This window comes from Leiobunum rupestre, chromosome 1 (genome assembly GCF_980474605.1).
Source record: "Leiobunum rupestre chromosome 1, qqLeiRupe1.1.hap1, whole genome shotgun sequence".
Classification (NCBI taxonomy): domain Eukaryota; kingdom Metazoa; phylum Arthropoda; class Arachnida; order Opiliones; family Sclerosomatidae; genus Leiobunum; species Leiobunum rupestre.
Genome location: NC_143384.1, coordinates 94,455,060 through 94,481,056, shown reverse-complemented (window position 1 = coordinate 94,481,056; position 25,997 = coordinate 94,455,060). Strand labels below are relative to the sequence as shown.

The window sequence follows — 25,997 nt, the reverse complement described above, 5'->3', positions numbered from 1 at the left end:
CAAGGAAGTTCGTAAGGTATATTTTCTTCGAATATTTTCCGAAGTTATCCCTTGGAAATGTGTAAGGTATATTTCCTTACGAATATTTTCCGACGTTTTCCCTTGGAAAATCGTAAGGTAGAAGATGAAGTAGAAAATGAAGTAGAAAATGTACAAGTAAATGTACAAGAAAATGAAGTAGAAAATGAAGTATAAGCAAATTAAAATAAAATAAAAGGCTTTTGTTGAAGTTATCTTTAAAGGAAATACTCTTTGGCAATCTTAAGAAATCTTAAGAATTATTCTTAAGAAGTTATTCTTTAAAATCTAAAGAAAAATTATTCTTAACATTCTAAAGAAAATTTGACCTTAAATTCTTAAGAAACATTATCCTTAGAAATTTTTACGAATTTGTTCTTAAGAATTCGTTAGGGATTTGGTGCAAAGAAATCATTAAGGAATTGTTCCAAAGAAACTCTTAAGAACGATCTTGGGAAAAAGGTGCCAAATTTACCAATATTCCCATGATTTTTCCTGAAGAATTTCTTAAATTATTTCCCTTTTTTTGTTCTTAAGAATCTAAAGGAATATTTTTCTAAGGGATAATTGCTATCGAACAACTATTTAAGTATCGAATATATGTATTAATAAGATATAAATTAAATTTATATACATCTAGGGTGCCCATTCAATTTATTGTGAAATTCTTCACAAATTATTGCATGGCGGTTGCTATACAGCAGACAACGTTTACGTTCGGGCTTCCGTTGAAATCCAACGGTAAAATTGTTTAATCGAAAGTCAAAATTTCAGCCAAAGGCTCCAACAGTAGACCTGTTTCGCCCTTTTGGGTCTCAACAGTACTGTGTAGGAACTCTGGCTTTTATTGAAAATCATACGATATCTGAGTTGCCATTTATAAAATACAGGTAGTATTTTTAGAGTAAGCTGGAAGTCGACAAAGTGTTAAACCATTTCGTATCCGACCACTATACCGGCAGTAATTTTTGAGTCGGCTGGGTGTCAACAAAGTGTCAAAGCCGTTTCATATCCGACCACTATACAGGTATAGTAACTTATGAGTCGCCTAAGAGTCTACAAAGCGTCAAAGCCTGTAATATCTAACCACTTTACCGAGATTGTAGACCATTGGACCAAAATCCCATTCGTCCGAATGTACCGCGTTTTGCGCGGTTTTCATTCAATATACCGTTAGTGATACATATTTATATATCGTAGGTTACGTGACGATAGTATATCTAATTTGGACTAAACTATGTCTTAAATATTTATTATTTCGTACCGACTTGTATTTTTAGACCTTTTCCCCTTGAAATTTTATATTTTCCGGGTTTAATTTTAGAAAATAACTTTGATAAGAGCCGACGTGAAATAGCTGCCTACCATATCTAACCTAACCCAACCTAACCTAACCTAACCTAACCTAACCCAACCCAACCTGAACTAACCTTACCTAACCTAACCTAACCCAATCCAACCTGACCTTACCTAACCTGAACTAACCTAACCTAACCTAACCCAACCTGAACAAACCTAACCGAAGTGAAAACGAACCAGATTTAAATTTCCCATTCAACTGAATCCCGCCATGTTGGGCTATAAACGAAAATACTTTTCGGTTCAATGGGATTCGGTCAAACGGGATTCGGTCCAATGGTATACAACCCTATACCGATAGTAATTTTTGAGTCGGTTGGGAGTCAACAAAGCTCTTAAACCGTTTCTCAGCCATTTACTGAATGAGTAGTATTTTATGAGTCGGCTCGAAGTCGGCAAAGCGTCGAACCGTATCTCAGTCGACAACTATCTGAGTAGTTATTTTAGAGTCGGCTAACGGTTGAAATTCGACTGCTTGCCTTTCTACAGACTTTCGCCGACTCATTGCCAACTTTGACTCGTACCCGACTGAGTCGATTGCTAGCCGACTGTAAAATGGAAACCCAATAATTCTGGGGTCATTCTGCTTTGGGACGTAAGTACAAATACATTATGAGGGGCCCTAGTGGAAACAAAGCTTAAGACTAGGTTTTCAAAGGCGTTTTTACATAACACGGTGTCGTTTAAAATGTAAAATTGAGTGATACCATAAGTAACGTAATAAAATAAGTATGATCATTGGTGAAATAGGGTTTCGTTAAAAATAGTCAAATTAAGTGTAATCATAAGTGACGTAATAAAAACTGCCAAAAATTGGTCAAATTAGGTGTTAACATAAGTAAGGTAATACAATTGTAGCTATTAGTATGTTCATTGGTGAGACAGGGTAAATAAAATTTTTCGTTCGTACTGATTAATTGTGAACTATGTTTTCGTTTGCATTTAAAAAAAATATTTTTAAGTTAGATTTCTGTCCAATTTTCGTGACCCAACCTACCCGCGTACGCGCTTTTGTGATATTTGAATTAACTACTAATTGAGACAAGTGCCAAACCAGGTAGCTCAAAAAATTAGTTTTGTTTGGAAATCAATTTAAATTAACGAGATCACGTTTCTCTACAATACTTTCAAAACCAGGTAACTCGAAAAATTCGACTTGTCTAAAAATTATTTGAAATTAAAGTGTTAATGTTTCGCATTTTTTTTTCAAAACCAGTTATTTCGGAAAATTCGGTTTGTGTTTCGCTACCTGATTTCAAAAACTAGATAACATAAAAATTTTGGTTTGCTAATAATTAATTTAAATAAAAGTTTCCACGTTTCGCTACTTTATTTACAAAACCAGATATCTCAAAAAATTCTTTTTCTATAAAATTTTTCTTGGGTTTGTTAAGTTAACGTACAAGATGATTGGAAATTTGTTGAATTTTAAATTTAATATTAAAAATATAGTAAACAAATTGGGGGCATTGTATGGTAAGGGCTTTTATTAAGTTGAAATGCAACCTCTCATATTTAAATGCTAAAAGCTTGACCTTTTTCAAAGAGTGTATTAGGAACTAGAATTGATAAAGTATAAATATTTTGAACATTGCATAGATCTTTAATTATAATAAGGAATACTTAGGATTACACATATTTCTTATAAATTAACGTTGCTTTGAATTTCAAATTGGCCATTTAATTTTCGATTTCTGAAATAAGAAATTTGTATTATTTTATTAGAGTTAAATATTATATTGATTAATAAAAGAAGATTTTAATTAACTTATGACCTTGGACCTTAAATATTTAATTATTATAATCATTGATGGTATCTTTTAAAAAAAACACTTGTAAATAAAACTTTCTAAAAAATATATATCAGAAAAAAATTGCTTTAAAGACCTTACACAAAAATGTCCCATTACAAAAATCTGTTGGATTTTTAATTTCGGATTATTCCAAGAGTATCAGAGGTTCTTCTGATATTATTCTAGATTTCGAAGGATTACTCTGCTGTATATGCGAGATTCACTAGAATTACAGTTAAGATTATATTCACTGTTTATAGTAGCAGCAGATGTGTTTTTTCTATAAATCCACAAGTTTCTTAATAAACAAAACACGATATAGGGATAATATCGTCTTTTTCCTGGGGTTTTGAAGTTGTATTTTCACCAAGAATGTATTTATTTATACCTAGGGAGACTGTCTATGTCGAGACGGTTTTTAGCCTTTCTCTCAATCCACCCGTTGGTCCCCCCAGTACGCTCCTCCACTTAAAATAAAACGAATAGTCCCGGTATCATATTGGCTGCATAAAATTTACGTCACCTAACGCGATGGAAATCAAACGCCGGTGACGTTTTGTCTTTCCCCCGCGCGAGACGGGGGAAAGGCGTTCAACGCGCCCGGCGATTGTCGCAACATAATCATTCTTCCTAAATATAAATAAATTCATTTTTGTTTTCACTGAACAAAATATAATAAACAATTTATAGCAGCGGAGAAATGGCGCCATCGCAAAAACATAGCTTAAAAATGGTCTTAAAATACCCAAACATTTTTCGGGGGAAATACTATAAGGTCCTTGTTGTGTATGGTTTGACCGGTAAGTCACAAAATATCTGGGCTCAATTGAAAAAGACTAATTATTTACAAAATTATGAAATCAAGATAATTAAAATTGCAAGCAACAGTCATGTTAAAAAATGTTGAAAAATAATTGCGTTTGTGCCTACGAATTGACATTAAAAGTTGAATAATTTTTCAATTGCCGCCGTTTTACGATTCTCTCACTTTCCAATTCTTGGTTAAGGGTACTCGTTGTTATGATAATCTGTAACAGCCTGAGCTTAACGACAGAAAAAACTACGTTTTACACCATTTTTTCTAATTGTTCGAATCAAATACGACATCTTAAACCCTAACGAGTTGAAAAGCTAAACACCTTAATTTAAAACACATTCTATCAAGACATTTCTCCGTCTAACAAATTCTTTGTTCAGTTAAATCAATACCCACAACACGGGTCATATGCCGAAAAATTCTTATTATTTTTTAGTTATTCAAACGAATAATTAAGCTCTCAAATATTACAGAAAGCTTTGGGTGTTATCCCAACCGGTACGATACGCGTTGAAGAATTATCCCGTTAAAGGTTGCCAAACTTACTCAGTGAGTTCGGAATATAATCTTCCCAATTCAAGGGTTTAACTTAGGAATTTAAAATTATATAGAACTACCAAATTAAAGAAATCACTACCATGTAATTTTAATTACGTACTCTGTCAAATTACTGGTATCCACCGAAAATTCAGCTAGATAAAAAATAAATCTGTAGATGACGTTAAGTTTGTCTAACTATTTTGATTACCAGCCTTAAAACGCCAATATCATTGGTCAGCCATCATGGTTAACCTTCGGCGATTTCACTGCTCGTTTTAGAAACGGAAAACAAAATCCCCCCCTAGGTTGCCTAAAAGTGGGGTAGGCTGATCGTATCAACTAAGAAAATACTCGCTTTGGTCCCATTTGACCGAAATCCCATTCGTTCGAAAACTATTTAACATTGAGTCCCAATCGATCGAAAATACCCCAATTGTGCGGTTTACAGTAAATTTTGCACGTTTATATTATTTTTTATAGTACATCAAATTTCGTTTTTATGAGACGTTTTTTAAATAGGTTTACTTCTTATATAAATAAGTGTTGATAGTCTTATTGGAGCCAGTTAGCTAAAATGGAGAAAATAGCTCACAAAGGAGGGTTTTGTACATTAAGAATGATTATTTGTTTCGCTTAAACAAAACGGTAAATAAACCTAGGGAAGTGAGAGACTAACCTAACCCAATCTAACCTAACCTAACCTTACCGTTAGTACACCTGTAGCAATTTTGTTTAGGTATAACGTTTTTTGCGTACCCTGCTATATCTCGGGGCAAAAGTAAAAAACAAAACAAAAGGTCCCAAATGAACCGAATCCGCATTTTGGGCTATATTTCGGAAACATATTGAATTCGGTCGAATGGGATTTCGATCGAATGGGAATAGACCAAATACTCTTATTATATTTATAAGAACTTTCCTATCACTTTTATAAAATCGTATTTCTATGCTACCAAAATGGCGGTTTGGTTTTCGTTTTTTTTCTGAATAATAATTTTTAGTGATAATCTTAAAAAGAATAAAAGGCATGATACCCTAAAAGCCGAAGCTGATAAATTAAAAAAAAATTATTTTTAAACTCAAGACTATAGTAGTACCTGAATAATACTTACTTCTACAACGTGGGGTAGGCACAGAGCTTCCTTTGCAAAGAATTACATCTGGTCCATTGTGTTTATATCCGTCTTTGCAAATCAATTTACAGACGGTTTCTTTATTTGGTAGTGTAGTGCAATCTGCCTTCTTAGCATTTATGAATTTGTAAAAACTTGCTATTAGTTGCTCACATATCCGATTCACTATATAAATCAAAAATAAAAGAAAGAGGGATCCATGAAGAGAAAAAACGTTTTTTTCTACATTAATAGAATTTTCAGACATGACATTTCGTATCTATAGGTTTTCCAATGAAATTTTCGTGGTAACAATAGTTAAGCGTTCTCTGCCATCTCACCAAATTAAAATTTCTGGCTTCTAAATATGTTTGTTAAAATAAAGTTGTCCTTGTTTAAAATAAAATGCGATTTCTTTTTAAAAATTGATGCCATATACACATGGATTTTTTTTTCAATTTTGAAAACTATTTAATTAATTGTTTTAAAAATAAACATATTAGCTTCCTTTTGTCCAGGTTGTTTTACCCAATTAAGCGGCTGTCCCAATAATTATTATGATCACCATTTTAATTGTGTTCAATGTAGAGGGCCCTATACGGCCTTTTAATGAAATTATGTTATGGTGGTTTTTTAGCGCCCCCTTGAGTGTTTAACCTGTCAAGGGATGAATTGAAGCTCGATGATGTAGAAGGTCCGACCAATAGGCTGAAGTCGAAGCACTCTCTCATTTCTCGCTGCTTGAAAGTTTTTGGTCCGAGATTCGTGTCTTTTTGTATGCTCGAGCCATTTGTAAATTTCTTTACATTTTTAAGGGTTTACCTTTTTTTATCCTTTTTCATGATGGACTATTCTACTTAATCGGGTTTTGAATCACTCTTTGCAATGCAATATAATTTCTACATAGAATCTGCCTTATTTTATTATAAAATATTTCAAGTTTTCTTTCGTATAGGCACTTATAGTGCAATTTTTATAATTGCGAAATGAAAACCAAACAACGGCTAAAAATTTAATAGCAAATTCGTCGCATTGGTGGTTTTGTTTTGAATAAGTTTAATAAGTCAAAGAGCTATAAAAAATTTGCTGCTATGTGGCACTTCCATTTACGGATGGGAGTTCTGTTGGTGTTCTGTTGGTGTTCTGTGGGCGTCTTGTTTATATTTTACAAATTTACGACGCTTAATATTGTTTACTTAACTCAAACACCTTACTAAGTCTTACGAGAATATTTGAAAAAGTGGTATAGTAGTACGAGAAATATTAATTTATAGGAAAACAACCGTAGTAGGAACAATGCAATTCGTAATATTTGTAGTCTTTTTTAACGTGGTTTAAAAAGTAAACAAACCCGAATTCTAAAGATGTTTAGCTAATTTCAACTAGTATTTCAAATGCTTAAACTACAGTTATCGTAGGGAAATATTTACAATTAAGCTACCACTAAGAATAGCAGGACACTTTTGAAAAATATTTAAATAATTTTTATGACGCAAGAATAGGAGCGTATACGTGTAGGATGTTATATCTACATTATCTTATAATATCAGTGTTTAAGGTACCTTCGCTCCCCTTAGCGCGTTACGTAATTTGGGAACGACCCAGTGCTATCTAAATAACACTTTTAGACCATATTCCATGCCAGTAGGAAAATTGATAGTCACAAACAAATAAAATAAGTGGTTCATTTTTAACCAAACGCCGAGCTCTAAAAGCGTCCAGTGAATAGCTTATTTTTATCCATAACCTACAATTATCCGAAAATATAAACTATTTTTTGCATGTTAAATCGTTGTTTATCCATGGATAATATCCATAAATAAACAGTAAACCAAAATATTTACGATTAATCGAAATTTGTCAGATAATTGTTCGCATAGCTCTAGACGCTTTATTTGTTCAAAGTGTTTAATTAAAATATAGAATGTTAAATTATATCTTCTATGTAGAAGTCGACCCAGACAGTTGCTTAAAAATAGTTATTTCGTTATTTATTAGGGAAAAGGAAGTAGCTTAATTAGTTTTAAATCTATTTTCTAGCTTAAAATAAAATATTTTACTAAAATATCGCAAATTAAATTTGCGAATGTCATCTTTTCAAAATCGTTTCCACTATCTGTCGTATTTGGCAGTTGGTTATTTAGGTTCTACTTATATTTGTCACATATTTGACATCTATCATTTACTACTTCGGATCCCTTTAATAAGTTTAAAACTTACCGCATTTTGGAAATTCCTGATCCCATGTTCCATTTACACACCTCATTTCCGGTTTCCCTGTCAGATGAAAATATTTTGCGCACTTGATAGAGCAGTAAAGATTAGTGCCATCATTGTACCTCGCGCATCTAGTTACTTGATCGTTGTGAATTAACGGAGGGTTGTCGTAGCATTTCTTGATAACTTTAAATAAATCAGATATTTTAAAGAAGGCAAATAAAGCTTATCTTAATTTTTTCGTTGTGAAGCATGCACTGAGAGAAAAAACCCTAGTTTTAACCGGATAATTTTACATGAACCGTCTGTATATCACTTGCACAGAATAATCCTGTGATAATTACTGTTATCCTTTAATTTAACAGAAGATATGAACAGGAAACATGTGTGTACAACGAGTACAGAATAATCCTGTACAAATTACACGTATCCTTTTTTTTTATACACGGAACATAAGTACATAAATGGACTGTATTCTATAAAAATGGGTTGGTCTTGTAAAATTTACAGAAGGACATAGTAAAAATGTTCAGGAATATTTGCAGCTGTATTTATTACACACATCGAGAGTGTAAAATTAACAGTTCATTATGTCAAATTTACTTGAATAACAGATATGTACTTAAACGGCTAGCTTCAGTAAGATTAACATTGAAGTTCTTTAAAAACATTTAGCATATCTGACACTGTAGATATACTGGAATCCATTAATTTCAATTTAAAAACTCAAACGTATAATTCATCGGAGAGCCAGTATTATTGAAAAACTGGTTATTTCAACACACAAATTTTTTAAACAGTTTTATTTATTGTTTCATTGCTGTGGGGGTGCACCCTGTACGACCACCCTTCATCTACTTAGTTAATAGCATCTGAACCCCGTCAATTTAATTATGCATAATGCATGGTAATTTCTTTGATAATCCTTCACCCTGCAGACCAAGAAGTGATTTGGAAATGTTTTCGATTCCGACATTGCCCAAAATTATATTTTTGGGTGCACTTCCCAAGGCAGGGATTGACTAAACTCTATTTGAAATCTATTAATGATAGAGTCATGATATGTTTTGTGGTTATAGTCATCCATTATCGGCCTCAAATGGTTTTAATTAAATTTTAATTAAAATGTCATAAGGCTAATTTTTAAAAAACCCAAGAACAAGTTGTGCAAATGTGCATTATTGGGTCTCTCTGAGGGATTTGACCCGTTTAGCCCCAGATTTTAACGAATTGTCTGTGCGGATAACCTTTTAATTATATATTATTGGAAAATGTGAGATCAGCCCTACATATTAGCTGCATTTTCCCTAGCTACCATGTCAAAAATTCAGTTTCATATTCGTAAATTTGACTAAACGTGTTAGTGTATTTTCTACAATAATGTTTGTTGATTTAATTGTTTGCTACTTATCGAATTTACTGAGGTGTAAAAAGTAGTTTCTACCGATGGATGTGTAAAACCAACCTTAATATGCCAATTAAATTACGTATAAGGTTCACGTACTCCAGACTGTTATTCATGTTGATTTGACAGACTTTTTTACTGTGTTATTTACAGCTATTTCATCATGTTAAATTAACATAAAATTACTTGTAAAATTATAATACGGAATAAGCTGTTATATTTAAAGAAACGTCTTGGCATCCCCTGCTTCCAACACTTTCATGTAATTTGAACAGGGCTTTTTTCTCTCAGTGTGGTACATTTTCTATTTAAATAAGTACCTTAAATGTTTTTTTGTCATTATATATATATTATTTTAAGTCAACGGTTTATAGTGGCTCCTTTACCATAGCCTGGGACCCGAAATTTTCAAGCCGTAATATTGCTCGGCTGGATATTGCATCACATAACATTTTTTTGCGGTTTGCCCTGACAACACCCTTAATATATTTTACATTGTCACCAATTATTTAATTAAAAACAACATAAAGTTTTCATATTTATAAATTTTAAAATAATTAAATTTTTAAAGTTATGATTAACTAAGTTGCGATTAATGGTAATTAACTTTTATTTAAGGTGTAGATTTCTTAGGAAAACTAATCAGTGGAATTATTATCTAAAGTTTAAATACATTATTTATAGAAATATTGTTTATTGTCGAATTCTTTGAAACGTAATTAAAGAATTAGTTTATATATTGATAAATTATTAATCTGTAACAGGGGCGGCTGAAGGGCCGGGCAACCCGGGGCGCCGGTTTTGGTTTACCAAGAATTGGATTTGTTTATAAAAATTTTAATGAAAGCATAACATAATTTGAAAATTCTTTCGCTAATTAGAAATACAAATCGTTTTCCCTACAAAAATGTCCACCATCGTCGATGAACGTTTTTTCGCTACTATTTACTTTACAATAGTAAATAAACCATAAAATTGCAGTGGATAGTACATATTAGAGACGACGTTGTCTCCAATATCATTGATGTAGATGATGAAGAGGAGAGGTCCCAGGACCGAGCCCTGTGGGACCCCAGACGATTCTGGGAGCCAATCGGAAGTGGCACAGGGCAGAACAACCCGAAACTCCAGCAGAGAACCATTTTAGCGTGCGACCCCGGACCCCATAAGAAAAGCTCGTGACCGAATCAAATGCTTTGCGGAAGTCAAGGACACGGCCAGCCTGCTCAAGGCCAGAGGTCCAATCCTCGACGCAGCATAGGAGCTGGGTTTCGGTGCTGAAGTCACTCCTGAAACCGTGCTGGAACGGGTTCATCGGATTGTGCTGGATGAAATGCGTAGAAATGGCAGACGCACAGAAATTCTCATCGGATTTCAGAACTTGGGACAGGAGAGAAATTGGGTGGTACTCAGTAGGATCGGATTTACATCCACCCTTGGGTATCGGCGTGACGTTAGCCCGACTCGAATCACACGGAATATAGCACCGGCGTCATAAGACAGCTGGAAGATGGTCGTAAGTGGAGCCTCTAATGCATCGTAGCATTGGCTCAATACAATTGACTGGAGGCCGTCAGGGCCAGGGACTTTATGCGGTTTGATTTTGGTCAACAGCTGGTGTATTCCTTTGACTGAGAAGATGATGTGCAAGATTCGCCAAGGGCGGAACTACGGCTACATCATACGCCGGAAAAGTACGTCGGAAGGTAGACTTCGCCTTCTTGAAGACTAGCTGGTAGAACGTTTTCCTGTGGGTAGAGATATCCGACGCTACTTTGTCAACATGATGGGTGCGCGCAGCTCGGAGTGCAAATTTGATTATAGCACGATGCCGACTGAAGGCTTGTACATTGGCAGCAGAAGGGTACTTCCGGGAGCGGTTGTACCTACGCTTTGTGATGCGCATCAGACGTCTGAGGGAAGAGCCTACCCACGGGAGATTATGCCTGGAGGATAGATGCTTTGTGGGAACATGATACGTCACCACTTGCCTGACGGCCGAGGTAAAAGCGCTCCACATCTCATCAATAGAAGTGGCATCGGGGAGGTGGATATCAGAGAGCGAGCGTGCCATAGACGCGAAGTTGGCCTTGTTGAAGTCAGGAACCGATCTAAGAGGATTCCTGGGTAGATGCGGACCCCACGAATATTGAGAAAGAGAAAATCATGGTCACTGATGCCCGGAAGATGGGAGACATTTTCAAGAATGTTGTCATCGGAAACCAGAACCAGAACATTTTTCGTTGCCATGGCAAAACGGTTGCCGATTGAATAAATTCCCTTTAGGATTTTTCATGATACATGAAGGTCTACCAATCCCCCGAGTTTGAACAAAATCGGTGGGTTACACTTCGGGATGTCTCCTTGTTAGTCAAATCAAATAATAGAAACCCATTGTTGACCCTACGAACGTGCTCAATTACTTTCAAGGTAGAAAAACAGCGAAAGACTGTTTTGGTAATGTAATTGTACCAACCGGTTTTTTCTTAAAATTTGTAATAGAAATAAATCAGGTTTTTGACACAAGTTTTAATTTGCTCTCGTACGTGACACACGTTAAAGGGCATTGTAACGATTCATCAAGCGGCTGATTAGGACTATGGTTTTGTAATTCTGAAACTTAAATTTCTTATGTGAGTTTTGCTTACAAAATGCCCTCCAAAAACTAGGTATAGGCTACGATTCTACATTCAATCACAGAAAAGCTTAGACAGAAAACTGTTAAATTCTAAGAAAAAAAAGTTTTTGTTAATATTTATATTGCATAAATTATTCCCCTCCAAATTGAATTTTTATTTTACTTTCTCTACATCTGGTCTCTAGACTTTGGTCTTTGAGGCTGTTTTCCACAAATTTCTGGAATTAATGAAAACAATTCATTCAATATTGAAATTTTTGAAACTAGTAATCTTGGCTGTACTTACTTCTTATATTTCCACTGAAATTTTTTCATTTCATTAATTTATTAACAAAATAAATAAAAGTTACTACTAGCGACATCGCGTATAGGGTTCCTGAACCTCTCTTCAATTACCATTCCCCCGAGTTTGAATAAAATCGGTGGGTTACACTTCGGGATGTCTCCTTGTAAGACCAAACTATTGTTGGTTTAAAAAGCGCTTGTGGATTAGAAATCCTGATATTTACATTTAAATATATTTTGTATTTATTAATTTCTAGTAAATATTAAGAAGTATTTTAAAGTGCTTCTGGAAGTGGTTTTTTTACCGTCATTAACGTATATAATTGTTGGAGCAGCTGAATATGTTGTTAGCCTATTTTTACTTTTAAGTTTAATAAATCATAATAATAATTATCAGCTAGGCTTTTACCCAAGGTACCACCTTAGGCCCAAAACATCTAGCGACTTATAATGCCTTTAAACTACCCGCTTTTTGTCAGCTGACAAGCTACATGGCTTTGTCAGGTGACCTTGTCAGGTCAGGAATTGGTCGGCTATTTGTCAGAGCAACGTTCACACTTCCCGACTTAAGTCATGTTGCCCTAACTGAGAAGAAATTAAATGAAGTCATATTATATTTATTCACTTTAAGCACTTAAACAAAGTTACATAGGATGTTTATGGTGAACCAAAATAAAATAAAAGAAATTAGCACAAGGTTTCCAGGTAATCGTCAAGCGAAGCACCCGGGGGGAACGAGTTAAGGACTGATGCTGCGTTCCCTCTTTGAACCGCAATAGCATTTCTTTCCGTGAGAAATGCCACCGATCGCGGCTCGCCGGTAACCTCACGAATTTGACGCCCGATGGCGTGTATCAACGCCAAACCGTCCCGACCGAAGGAGCCGAGGGTTTCGATGGCGATGGCCTTAAACATGTATCGACTCTCGAGGCACTCGTATTTGACTTTCTTTTTTTGTTCAGCCTGGGTAGAAGCCCAGAGAGGGGCTGAGGAAGAAGAGGCCAAATAAGAGGACGCTAGAGGGTCGGTACAGGTGAAGTCCCAGACGAGGGATTTCCCGCCCGACCAAGGGACCAGGGTTAATCCATCTGGGCGTTTTCCGTCATCACGCGAAAGACCCGGTGGCTCTAGGATGCACGGAACTCCAGCGGAGACCAGGGCGCGTTTTAAAATGTCGTTCACAGCACCGTGACGGGAAAGCCGACTCGCGCTACGCTTACAGCTAAGACCATTGGTGCCGAAAGAGTCAACAGCACTTCCACAATTACACGAATGCGGCACTCAGATGCGGGCGCCCAGGCGAAGGCCGACGGCGATTCGAAATGAATCGTCGTTTAAGAGGGTACCAAGAGACGGCGAGGGGAGCGCGTTCAACCAGCATCCCGACTCCTTAGATTTTACAGAGTGCAGTCTTGCCTTGTCCCTATCAGTGGCAGCGCAGTCCCACAGGAAAGCGGACGACTTTTCGACGAATGGGCTCTCCCACACTTTTTGATGGGGCCAGTTGTCAGAGGGCGGTAAATTTGCGTCTTTCCTGAGCTTCCACTGTGTTAAAACAATTGCGCGTGCGGAATTGTTATTGATCCGGTTTTTTACGAGCTAGGGCATACAATTTGAAAGCGTCTGCTATTTCGATTTTGGAAACTTATTGATTGGGTTATAAATGGAAGATTATAATAGGAAAAAAAATAGCGTTAATTGGAAATGCTCTAATTCTCTTGGATGAAGATTATAAGAAAACGAAAACACAGAGATCTACATGGGTGAGAATATTTATTCAATATAGAAAAGAATGCCGATTCAACGCTATAGCTAAGCCTTTGATGACTGTTAATAAAAACAAATTATTTTTGTTTTCACGTGGGTCAGCCACGTGACAATTTCCATTTACCTTATTGGATATCACCTTTCTTGATTTTTGTGGGGGCGACTTGAATCGAGTGCCTATCCAGGGGCTCGATTCTGAGGCTATCGTTAAGCTAGCGACAAAAATTCTGGCGATAGGCGAAACGACAATCTGTAAGCGACAATTTCTTAACGGGAATGAAATTGGTATTCTAAGACGTGTCTCATTACGGCAGTGTTATGAGAGAGAGGCTAACGAGAGAGATTTTTAGTCACGTACTTTCGCTCTAGCTAGAGCCAATAGCGACGCGTCGTTTTATCAGTTGTTTCGTTTATACTTCATAGCAGCAGACGGTATGAATGTTTTATTCTACAGAGATAAGGCTTAAGCTGTAAGCCTTGGTTACCACTAGCGCGCACGACGATGCGTTTCTCGGCTTTGACACAAACATAACGTTTTCAAGCGCGTAAAGAAAAATACATTATGACGTGCGCTAGTGTAAACCAAGCTTTAGACCTAGAAGAAGAACAAAAAGTGTTCATTGTGAATAATAAAAGAATAACTTGAATTAATAATCGTACAAAAAATTCCTAGTTGAGTATTTGGTAAATATTTTCATCTTACTTCACCAAAATTCATTGGAACCGATGCTTTTAAAAACATAATCAAATGGTAAAAGTAACTGCTGGTTGTGATTACACCCGAGGGGAATAATTTATTAGTGTTATAATTTACTTAACTATGGTATTTTTAGATATATTAATCGAGTAATTTAATAATAGTTTTTAATATTCACTGGTATTGCCAGTGTATTGGTTTTTTGATAAACTCTCACCAAGCCTATCACAATGAGTATACAAGAGTTCTTTTTTACCGTAAATAAACGCTTAAATCTATACTCATCTTATTCCAATGCTTGAGCTTGATATCGTATTACTTTTTGAAGTTATAAATCACGATTATTTTCAATTTCCTTTGGTAAATCTCAAATTTAATGTCTCGAAAATATCGCCATCTTTAAAAAAAATTTCGCCCATGGCTCTAACAACAACTTTTTTTGCGTCGTTAGAATTCACGACAATTTTAGGTTTCTTCTGACGACAATTTTCCTAACGAGAGCCTTGGAATTTCCTCCCGTTAACTTCCTTATCGATAATCTCAGAATCGAGCCGCAGGTCAATTCACCAAAAGCGCGTAGTGTGAACAAGGCATTACAATGCGTAGGAGGGTGTTGGCCAGCCCTTCATGCCACGTGAGCCAACAGCTCCCAACACTAACTATTACCGTTAACCTCGAAAAAATTTTCTGGAAAGAGGAAACTGAAGAACTCGGGGAAAAACCCATCAAACCAATGGGGACAGAACTTGCAAACTTTCCAAGTTTTCATCCAGTGCCACAAGTTGGGATGGAACTCAGCTCCTCTTACTGCGAGGTGAAAACGCTAACCACTCCACCGCCCCACCTTCCATTGCAGAAATAAATAAGTTTCATAAAACATTCATTAATGAATTAAATAGAATCAATTATATGATTAACATGTACGTATTCTGTTGTTTTATTTTTAAGTTTATCGATTTTAACATTTTCCAGCTGCAAAATGGGAATACAAATGTTAAGGAATAAAGTTAGTAAAGAAATAATAATAATAATAAAAACGAGTATTCACCGATCTTTATCCTTTAGAAACTTGAAAAAATAAAATCGAGAGTTTTGTTTTTTATTCGCGGAACAATTTCAGTCTTAGCAAAACGATCTAGGCATATTTAAACAATTTTACAAATTAAATAAATTGTCAAAATATCAAATGCAAACTGGTTAGTTTTTACGTCTTCCTCCGCCCGTGTTGACACACGCGCTAGTAGCTGCCGTTACCGGTGGCGCCATCTCTTATCCGGATCCCATGGGCATTTTCCCGCCAGTAAGAGAGATCTCTGGTCTAAGCGATTCAAACGTAAATACCAAAACTAAACCTTAATCTTTATAAAAAGCCAGAGCACAAACTATTAATTTTAAAACACCTATATTAAATTTTAACAGTAGGCACGCGAGCTAACTATTAAACAAAGGTTTATTGTGATGTTCGCTATGAATGAAGCGTATTTGCCAACACCACGATGAGGCCTCTACAACCCGTAGGCGTTCCAAGAATTTGGAAACACCCTTTATATCACTAAATCAGAGCGAATATATTTTGATCTGTTGGTGAGTATTTTCTCCGAAGCCAATTTGGCTCCAAAAATGGTCGGAGCCAGGCTCCCCGCCAGCAATAGGCACAAGTAGGCACGTGCCTACGTTGAAAAAGTGTAGGCCTACTTTGGGGGCCTTTAAATTTTTGAAACGGTGCCTATTATAACGGTTTACCTCCATTTCGCCCAAAACAGTTCTCCCAATTCCAATTTCTCCCAATCCCATTTCTCCCAATCCTATTTGTCCCAATCCCATTTGTCCCAAAATAGTTATCCCAAATCCCATTTGTCCCAAAATAGTTATCCCAAATCCCATTTGTCCCAAAATAGTTATCCCAAATCCCATTTGTCCCAAGATAGTTATCCCAAATCCCATTTGTCCCAAAATTACACTTGGTATAAACATGAATCTAAGTTTTATTTTAATATTCTTCTGGGGTTTTGGATCCTAACCTAATCTAACCTAACCTAACCTAACCTAACCTAACCTAACCTAACGCCAAGTCAATTCACATATTCACAAAACGGTAAACTTACTTTGTTTACCGATTCCAAATAATGATTGGGAGAAAGGGGAATCCATATTTTTGGGAATATTGATCGTTGGGAGAAATGGGAATCAATTTTTTTCGGAAACTTGATCGTTGGGAAAAATGGGAATACATATTTTTGGGTTAAATGAACTCCGGTTCGGAGAAATGGAATTGGGACAAATGGGACACCATGTTTTTGGGAGAACTGATAACTTTAGGAGAAGGTAAAATTGGGTTAAATGGGAACATACCATTATAACCCTCAATATTTTTAATTACTAGTTTGTAAAATAAGATTTGATTTTTCCATTTTAAGCCTACTGAGAGTAATATAACAAATTGGCAACGAAGAAAATCGAAAGTTAATTTTATCGAAATGTACTATAATTAGAGTACGGCTGGCAACGCTGTCCGTGATTATAGATTTTCCCCTTGAAAAAACTTTTTCTTTTGAATTGACTGATAAGAGATGGTGACGCCGGGAGGGGGAAATACGTCATGCTAGGCCGCAAAGTGCAGGGACACCTGTCTGTTTGCCTCGGTGTCAGTGAGCAGCTACAATACACACAACAAAGACATTTAGTTTCTTGGAATTTGACAACGTCAGTGAAGAGGACCGGAGGGGGGATTGCCAAAACTGGATTTCTCTCTTTCTCGTCCCAGCAGAGGTAAAGCCCAAACCTATTGCTTTGATAGGAAGGGGTTATTCTTTCAAATATTGAGGAATTTGGGTTTCCGATTTTTCCCTCTTTTGCGAAGTCACGTGATTTCAGTGACCATCGAACGGGGTCCGTCAGTGATTAGGGCCTCGCGTTTCGTCAATCGTCATTTCGTTTTCTTCTCATGAGCAAGATAGTCCTCAATTTCGAGTTTCTTTTGGCCAGAATTTAACTAGATTTAATAGTTGATTTTTCAAGGCTAATAAGCTATTCTAGCTTAATTTTCCAAACAGCCTTTTTCAAGGCTAATAAGCTATTTGTAGCTTAGTTTTACAAACAGCCTTTTTCAAGGCTTATAAGCTATTGTAGCTTAATTTTCCAAACAGCCTTTTTCAAGGCTAATAAGCTATTGTAGCTTAATTTTCCAAACAGCCTTTTTCAAGGCTAATAAGCTAGTGTAGCTTAATTTTCCAAACAGCCTTTTTCAAGGCTAATAAGCTATTGTAGCTTAATTTTCCAAACAGCCTTTTTCAAGGCTAATAAGCTGTTGTAGCTTAATTTTCCAAACAGCCTTTTTCAAGGCTAATAAGCTAGTGTAGCTTAATTTTCCAAACAGCCTTTGTCAAGGCTAATAAGCTATTGTAGCTTAATTTTCCAAACAGCCTTTTTCAAGGCTAATAAGCTATTGTAGCTTAATTTTCTAAACAGACTTTTTCAAGGCTAATAAGCTAGTGTAGCTTAATTTTCCAAACAGCCTTTGTCAAGGCTAATAAGCTATTTGTAGCTTAATTTTCCAAACAGCCTTTTTCAAGGCCAGTGGCGTCACCAGGATTTCAAAACTGGTGGCGCTTTAGCCATAAGCACTGGTCAGGGGCGTCTCTTTGAGTGATATGGGACTCCCTAAAAGCTTTATAAAGCTGAAACGTTGAGGCTGACTAGGAAAAATAAAATTTTTGATGCCCATTTTTATTTTGAAGAAACTTTTCGCCAAGTGAATTGGAAAGATTCTGAATTTTAGGAGGCACTTTTCGGAAATTTTAGGTGGCGCTTCAGAATTTTTTAAGGTGGCTCAAGCGCCGCCTAAAACACCCTAGCGACGCCACTGTTCAAGGCTAATTTGCTATTTATAGCTCATTTTCCCACTGCCTTTTTGAAACCTAACTAGCTATTATATTTACATATACTATAGCTCTGCTTTATCCAAACAGTCTTTTCGAGACTACTAAGCTATTACAAGCTTCATTTAGAATAGGTTTTTAATTAAGTTTTAAAATATGAGCACCCGAAAGGTTTTATCTGGGGCCCAAAAACGCCAGAAGCGCAAGAGTCTTGCGCTTCTGGCGTTTTTGGGCCCCAGATGGTGTTGTTAGTAGTCAGAAAGGCGCAATGGAACGTTTTTGGAAATCGTCAGGCAAGAGTTATAATGATAGTCCCGGGGAAAGCTTGGGAAATAAAGAGGGTTTAGAATTCGAAGGTGGTAATATTTCTGAGGTTCTTCCAAACTTTAGTTCTGCTTTAGACATTGCACTAAGTAATGAAGCCGAGATTATTAGAAACCCTACTATATCTGCCGATGTGCAAGATTTAACTAATTTAACAGAAGTGCGCTTACACGAATTGGATATTAGTTTAGATAAAGATTGCCTTTAAGTTCAGCCTAAACTCAATCCTTTTCCTAAAAATTTAATGGGTTTCATTTCTTCTTGGTACGACAAATATCGAATGCTTGAGTATTCAGTTGCACAAAATGCAGTTTACTGCTTTTGTTGCCGTCATTTTCTAGGCAATAGAAATACTGGATTTGTGAACGGATTTTCGGATTGGAAAAATATGGCGAAAAAATTCGAAGAACATTTCACTTCGAATAAATCTTCCCACCAACTAGCCTATAGAATGTATTTAGACTACACTGAATTAAAATCTCGTGGATCAATAGCGTGTCAAGTTAATGGCCACCATAGACTTGACGTAATTAGAAATAGAGAGGTATTATCTGCACACGTGGAAGTCATAATTTTATGTTCTCAACAAGATTTAGCACTTCAGGGGAATACATCTGCCGATAAAATTGGAAACAGAGGAACTTTTATTGAAATTTTAGAACTTCTGAAAAGAAAATGTCCAGATTTGAAAGCCAAATGCGAGAGTATGCCCAATAATGCAAAATAAATTCACAGCACTGTACAAAATGAAATAATTGACATTTGTGCAAATTTAGTAAGGAAAATGATTGTCGAAGAGGTCATCGAATCCGGTGTAATTGCCGATGAAACCCGAGACAATGCAGGGGTGGAGCAGCTAAGCGTTTGTATTCGATTTACTAGAATAGAAATAGGTGTCGTAGAAAGATTTCTAGGTTTCACTGATTTACATAAGTTCGATTCTGAGAATATCAGCTTGGCAATTGTAAATCTTTTGACAGAGGGTGGTTTAAAACTGGAGAATTGCGTTGGACAGACATATGACGGGGCAAGCGGAATGAGCGGACACGTAAAAGGAGTGAGGGTGAAAGTAGAAGAGGCAGTAGGTGGACATTGTCCGTACGTGTATTGCTACGCGCACCGCTTAAATTTAGTTTTAGTTGACTGTTGCTCCAAAATATTGGCAGTTAGGGAACTACTTGGTTTGGTTCAGGCCATATACAATTTTCAAAGCAATTCGGTTATTAGAAGCGAATATTTTAAAAACTCCCAAAAAGATCTGGGCTATGAGATACTTAAAATGCCACAAAGCTGCGACACTCGGTGGTGGAGTAAAAAAAAGGTGTTAGTTATTTTAAAAATAGACTCGATTCCGTAGTTTTAACCTTAGATAATCTAATTGAAAACGGAAAACCAGAGGAAGCTGCTGAGTGTCGTGGGTATATATCCCAATTACATAACTTTAACAACTTAATATTAATTGTCGCACTAGACGAAGTATTAGGCGTAACGAATTCCCTGTCGGAATACTTGCAAAGTTCGAAAGTTATTTTAACGGAAGCCGTTGCCATTTGCCAAGCTACCGTTAAGACCTTAGAAGAATGTAGGAACTTGCAACGTTTTGATTTAATTTGGGTAGAAGCTACTAAAATCGCAGAATCTGCTTTTATTGCAATACCTGATCGTAACAGCGAACCGATAGCTTTACGGAAACGTAAAATAATCCCTAACATGAGATTAAAACATAGTGTGGTAACGAGTACAACGGGTAGCAGGGAAACGGAAGCAAAAACCCTGATTGATCAGTTGAGGTCCACCTATTTCGAATTAGTTGATAAATTTATTTCAGAAATGAAAATTCGACTATTGGAAAACTCTGGCTTATTCAAAGGTATAATGGCGTCTGACCCTAACTCGGAAAACTTTCTTAACGAAAAGGATATCGTAACCCATTGTAACACTTATAATTGGTTTCAATTCGACCTGAATTCGTTAAAAAGCCCAATTAAAATAGCCAGAAATTTAATTATCCCCAAGAAATTTACCAGCGTAAACGACTGCTTCCACTATTTAATTAAAATGGCAGATGGGTTCCCCAACCTAGTGAAATACTACAAAATTGTTTCTTGCATTCCTGTGGCAAATACAATCTCAGAAAGAAGTTTCAGTTCACTCAAAAGAATTGAAACACTTCTACGGACAACGAAGGGAGAATTTAGGCTTTCAAATCTGGCTACACTGTCGATAAATCGTGATTTGTCGAATTGTTTAAAAGAAAACCCAAAGTTATTAGTCGACGAATTTGGAAAAAAAACTAATCGAAGAGTGTCATTCCTTGATTAAAATGATTTTAAAAAATTCAATGGGAAAATAGAAATCATGTCAAAATTTAAAACATTTAAATAAAAAAATCCTTGAAACTCGGGAATTTTTTAAATAAACATTATAGATGGGGCCTCTAATTCAGGCTGGGCCTACGTGCATAAAATCACTGGCGGGGCTACTGGTCGGAGCCAGAGCATGATCAACAATTCGTCTCAAGTGATTTATTGGAGCTGGAGCCAAAACCTGCTCCGGGTAAATTTCAGTACATGGTATATATCACTTTACCGAGAAACTTACGGGAATAGATTCACGTCCTTTTTACTAAGTAAACAGGGGTAAACACATAGAAAATGTACACTGAAGACAAAATCTAATCTTTTTTATTTGGAATAACCTGAGATTATTAATTTCCTTTCATCTGGTCTATTAGACTTGGTTTAACAAATTTACGAAATTTCTCGGAACTTTCCGAGCCTTTAAGTAAACTGTTTTCTTTCATTGTAGGAATATCTTTTTTCAAAATCCGGGCCATTTGTTTATAAGGAAGGTATCGCCATCTATCGTAGCTAACAATATAAAAGACTTGAATTAATCACGATAAATGTTCAACTTCTAAAAATCCTAATATTCATTAGGTCTTATAAATAGATAAATAAAGTTTTCCTTGGATATGGTTTTGATAATCATATTTGTTGTTTAGGTTTTAAGGAAAATTAGGGATGTAAGATCGAGGCCTGCAATAAAACTGGACTTCTGATTTGGAGAAAACTTCGAAAAATACCCGGAGTTTAAATAGAACCTAAAATTTTAAATAATTTGAAAATGAAGCTAATGCCCGTGGTTTTAAGAATGTTCTTTTAGACCCAAACTAATCACGTACACCGCCGTATGAAAAGGTATCACCAAAAATAGTAATTGGATTAAAAGTGCAGAATATTAAGTGCATTTTAAAAAAAATACAATTATTAAAGTAGAGCTATTTAATAAAAAAATATTTTTGGTTTAAGAAAATAAGATAACGTCGTGCCCTTTATTTTATTTATGTAAAGCCATTAGCCAAAGGATATTGCTTTACAAATACGGTGGCAGCCCTGTGACTAGAATCTTGTTTTATTTTTTTGGCGCCTGCGCACTTCCTATAAGCAATGCTACATTACGCGAAGTCTTGTTTCGTTTCTTCACCTCGCCTCCAATCTGACACGATCCTATCTTAAAGCGCTTTAGTTCTTATACCAGCCTTGAGTTAAACCGAAAATAAAAGCTAAAGTATCTATATACCGAAATTCCGGAGTGAAACTGAACTCGAGAAAAAGGAAAATTAAAAAAATTTAGATTTCGAAATTCCTCACCGTTATGATAATTTCAAATTTAAAGTTTGGATGCCTGGCCGAATTAATAATCAACAAATTGGCAAGCCAAAATATACCTCTCCTCGGAAGAGTTTTTAATTTTCAGTGAAGCGTAGCTGTATCCGTGGTTCTGCGGCAGAACGGTCACCTTCCGTTCAAGAGGGCTCAGGTTTGAATCCCGGCCGGCTAAAAAATTATACTACACCCAATGACAAAAAGAGGGCGCTTTTGGAAAAACCTTTTCCCTGATTCTAAGAAACTGGGTACGCAGTGATTACCCTTTGCCCCGAAAATGCGAACGCGTTCGCAGGCCTGACAGACAGACAGACAGACACGGTGGTTGTATAACCCCTCTTAGGGTACAAAGTCCCCTTGTAGAGGTAAAAACTCGAACGTTGTTAAATTGTTTTAAAAAAATATTAGGAAAATTGCGATGGCGCCGGCTCCAGGAGCCGGTCTTATCCGTGTGGATCTGGAGCCGGATACACATTGGAGCACTTTTTACCATGATACAAAATTTTAATTTTTTATGATTAATTAGAATTTTTAACATATGATGCCTACCAATATGTGTGTCTTTATATTCCCAAATGATTTAATTATGTATCGGTAGCTTACTCATTTCATTGTGGGCAATTTAACCAGGACTTCCTTGTTAGTTGAACCGGAATTTAAGCAAAACCTAAAATCGAAACGCGTCAACAATACTCTAGCCGAAAATTCGTAATTTGGGGTTAAACTAGATAAGTTTTCACAAATGCCATTTCGCTAAAAGCGGGCACTATCCATTGGATTGGCCTATAAACCTGACATTACCATCACCGATAGACACACAATTTTAATTCAATAAATAATGATCATTTCGTTGAATTAACATAATAAAGTTTACTTATAATTTAAACCACCATACCAATTTTGTTACCGTAACATATTTTTGGTGGATTTGTACCCTACTGGAATTTTAGGGTTTTTTTCGTTTTGGATTTTATTTTTGTGGACCCTTTATTTGTAAAGTTATTTCTCGTCAACCGTGCGGCGCGCCCCAACCAGGCCCTGCAAGAAACAAATTCTTTTTTAATCAGGCACTAAAGGTTTTAACCCAAAAAAGTGAAACCCACCCGTGCCATGGGCCAGCGGTGGTGGAGTGGTTAGCACTTTCACCTCGCAGCAAGAGGAGCCGGGTTCGATCCCAGCTTATGGAACTGGGTGAAAACTCGGAACAACCCCTTCTGCGTTGAGTTTGCATGTTCTCTCCCCTCTTATTTAAGGGGTTTTCAACTGAGCTCTTCGGTTTCCCCTTCCATAAAAAAACTGGTTGAGGTTAACGGTAATCGTGAGTGTAGGGAGCGGTTGGCTCGCGTGGCATGAAGTGCTTTCCACCACCCTCCTTACCATTGTAACCCGGCCACCTGAATTAATGACTTTAAAAGTAGCTTGATTATTTAGGCCTATGGTGCTGATTTTTTTATTCATTTATAAAAACACTGAGAAATGAATACTTATACTGGTTTAAGGGGCTTTCCCATGAGCTCTTCGGTTTCCCCTTCCATAAAAACTTGTTGAGGTTAACGGTAATAATTAGTGTAGGGAGCTGTTGGCTCGATCGCGTGGCATGCAGGGCTCGCCAACACCCTCCTACGCATTGTAACCCGGCCACCTGAATTAAAGGCTTCAAAAGTCGCTTGATGACTTAGGCCTATGGTGGTGTCTTGGGTATTAGCCTAGCTGATTGTTATTATTTTTACGCCGCGGTCAAAGCGTCCACGTTCACCAACTTATCTTTACGTGCTAAGAGTGTTTTACTATTTTTTGGTCTTTTTTGAGTAACATTAGAACGATAATCGTTCATAATCGTCTTAATTTTAACCTGTAATTTAAACTTAACTACCATTTGTTTTTTTGGTGAGCTAAAGAGTCGATTGAGCGTGGTAACTTATAATTTAAAAACGGTAGCTTAATTTTCTTTTCGTTGGCCAAAACATTTGTGCCTGTCAAAACCTAATAAACGATTCATTGGAAACCAAGCATCGGATTTGGTATAGATTGAAATTTTAAACAATATCATTTCACGGGATATATTAATGTTAGTACGTCACTTACGGCCTCCTCTAGGTGCGTTGCATTTGCAAGTTGGATATCCTGTTTTCGGGCAGTAACAGTCGTAACCACAAAAGTTTGCTCTTTCATGTTTGCAATCTAAGAAAATTTTTATTTTTATTATTACAGCATCAGGTAAGTACACTCGTACGTAAGACTTATAATTTGAAAGTAGCTATTGATCGACGTTAGCAATTTCCCAACAAAACATTTGAAAATGCGTTATTTATGCAAATGCTTACGCCACCAAGAGGGGATTAAACATTTAACTGATAAAATTTATAGTATAAAATTTTAAAGAATATAAAATTTTTAGAGAAAATATATTAGGCGGTGGTAAATAAAATACTAAAGAATATAGCATTTCAAGTGATAAAATTGTTACATCAGGCAGTTTTAATGTTAATAAGAACTCAATCTTAGCAATTTAATTTATTAGATCCACGATTAGGGAATATTCTTAAACCAAGCAAGGAATGCTTTTGTTGAAGAAAGCCGATTTCGTACTTAGTATACTTCATTTCTCACCACTGTATTGTTGCGTTTGTTACTCCGAGATATATATATATATATATATATATATAGTTTTAATAAGATGTAAATAAACCCTGGGTTATTCCCTTATTCTGCTCCATTTAAATCTTCAATGTTCTAATACCTCTGGTTCTAGTCATCTTATTCGTGAATGCTTGCTGCTGATGTTGGAACCGAAGAACCGCCGCAACCCATAGCATGATGCTTTTTTTATTTTATTATACCAAATATAACAAGAGGCATTTATTTATTTAAACAATTCGTTCTTTGAGGACCAAGTGTCAGTCTCGTGCTGGAAAATACACGTTCGTCAATCGTTGAAATCGAAAGTAAAACCAAAACGAAACGTAAGAGAAGTTTAGGCGAATCGGACGACTGAGACGACCTTGAAATGATAGTCAATAGACGCTAGTCGCGATGCTCGCAGAACTCATTACGTCTATCTCTCTCCCAATCTCTCTTCGTACAACACCCGAGGGGCCGAAACATTTCACACGCAGTACGCAGTCGCGGGTAAGGGTCGGGTCGGGCCGGGCTTTTAAAAAGCCCGGCCCTTTTGAAAATTTTCCCGGCCCGACCCGGTCCATTTAATTTTAAAATAAAAAAAACCCGGCCCGACCCGGACCCGATTGAAAATAAGGCCGACCCGAAATTTTCAAAAATTAAATTTGCCTGACCAGACCCGACTGGTAAAAGTTAAATTTATTTCTGCCTGACCCGGCCCGAAGCGGGTTCGGGCCGGGTCGGGCATAAAAAGCCCGACTCATCTCTACCAGGGGGTAAGCGCGTCAGCAAAAACGCAACGGGTGCCTTAAGCCCCATTTTCATGCTCGCTGGTAGTGGATAAAACTCGTCAAAATTTG

General features: G+C 36.4%; 1 protein-coding gene across 2 annotated transcripts in view; it reads right to left on the bottom strand.

The window, feature by feature from the left end:
* Positions 1–2,957: 2,957 nt before the first annotated feature.
* Positions 2,958–25,997, bottom strand: part of LOC149969008 (P-selectin-like) — a 28,208-nt gene continuing 5,168 nt past the window's right edge. Inside the window, exons 3-6 of one of the 2 annotated variants that reach the window (XM_090155080.1) lie at positions 24,604–24,699; positions 7,860–8,042; positions 5,640–5,825; positions 2,958–3,071 (exon numbers count right to left, since the gene is read on the bottom strand). In XM_090155080.1, the coding sequence (XP_090011206.1) occupies positions 3,058–3,071; positions 5,640–5,825; positions 7,860–8,042; positions 24,604–24,699 (479 nt within the window). In that variant the 3' untranslated portion in view covers positions 2,958–3,057. The remainder of the gene's footprint in view (positions 3,072–5,639; positions 5,826–7,859; positions 8,043–24,603; positions 24,700–25,997) is intronic. The other variant, XM_090155082.1, reaches the window with a different exon arrangement.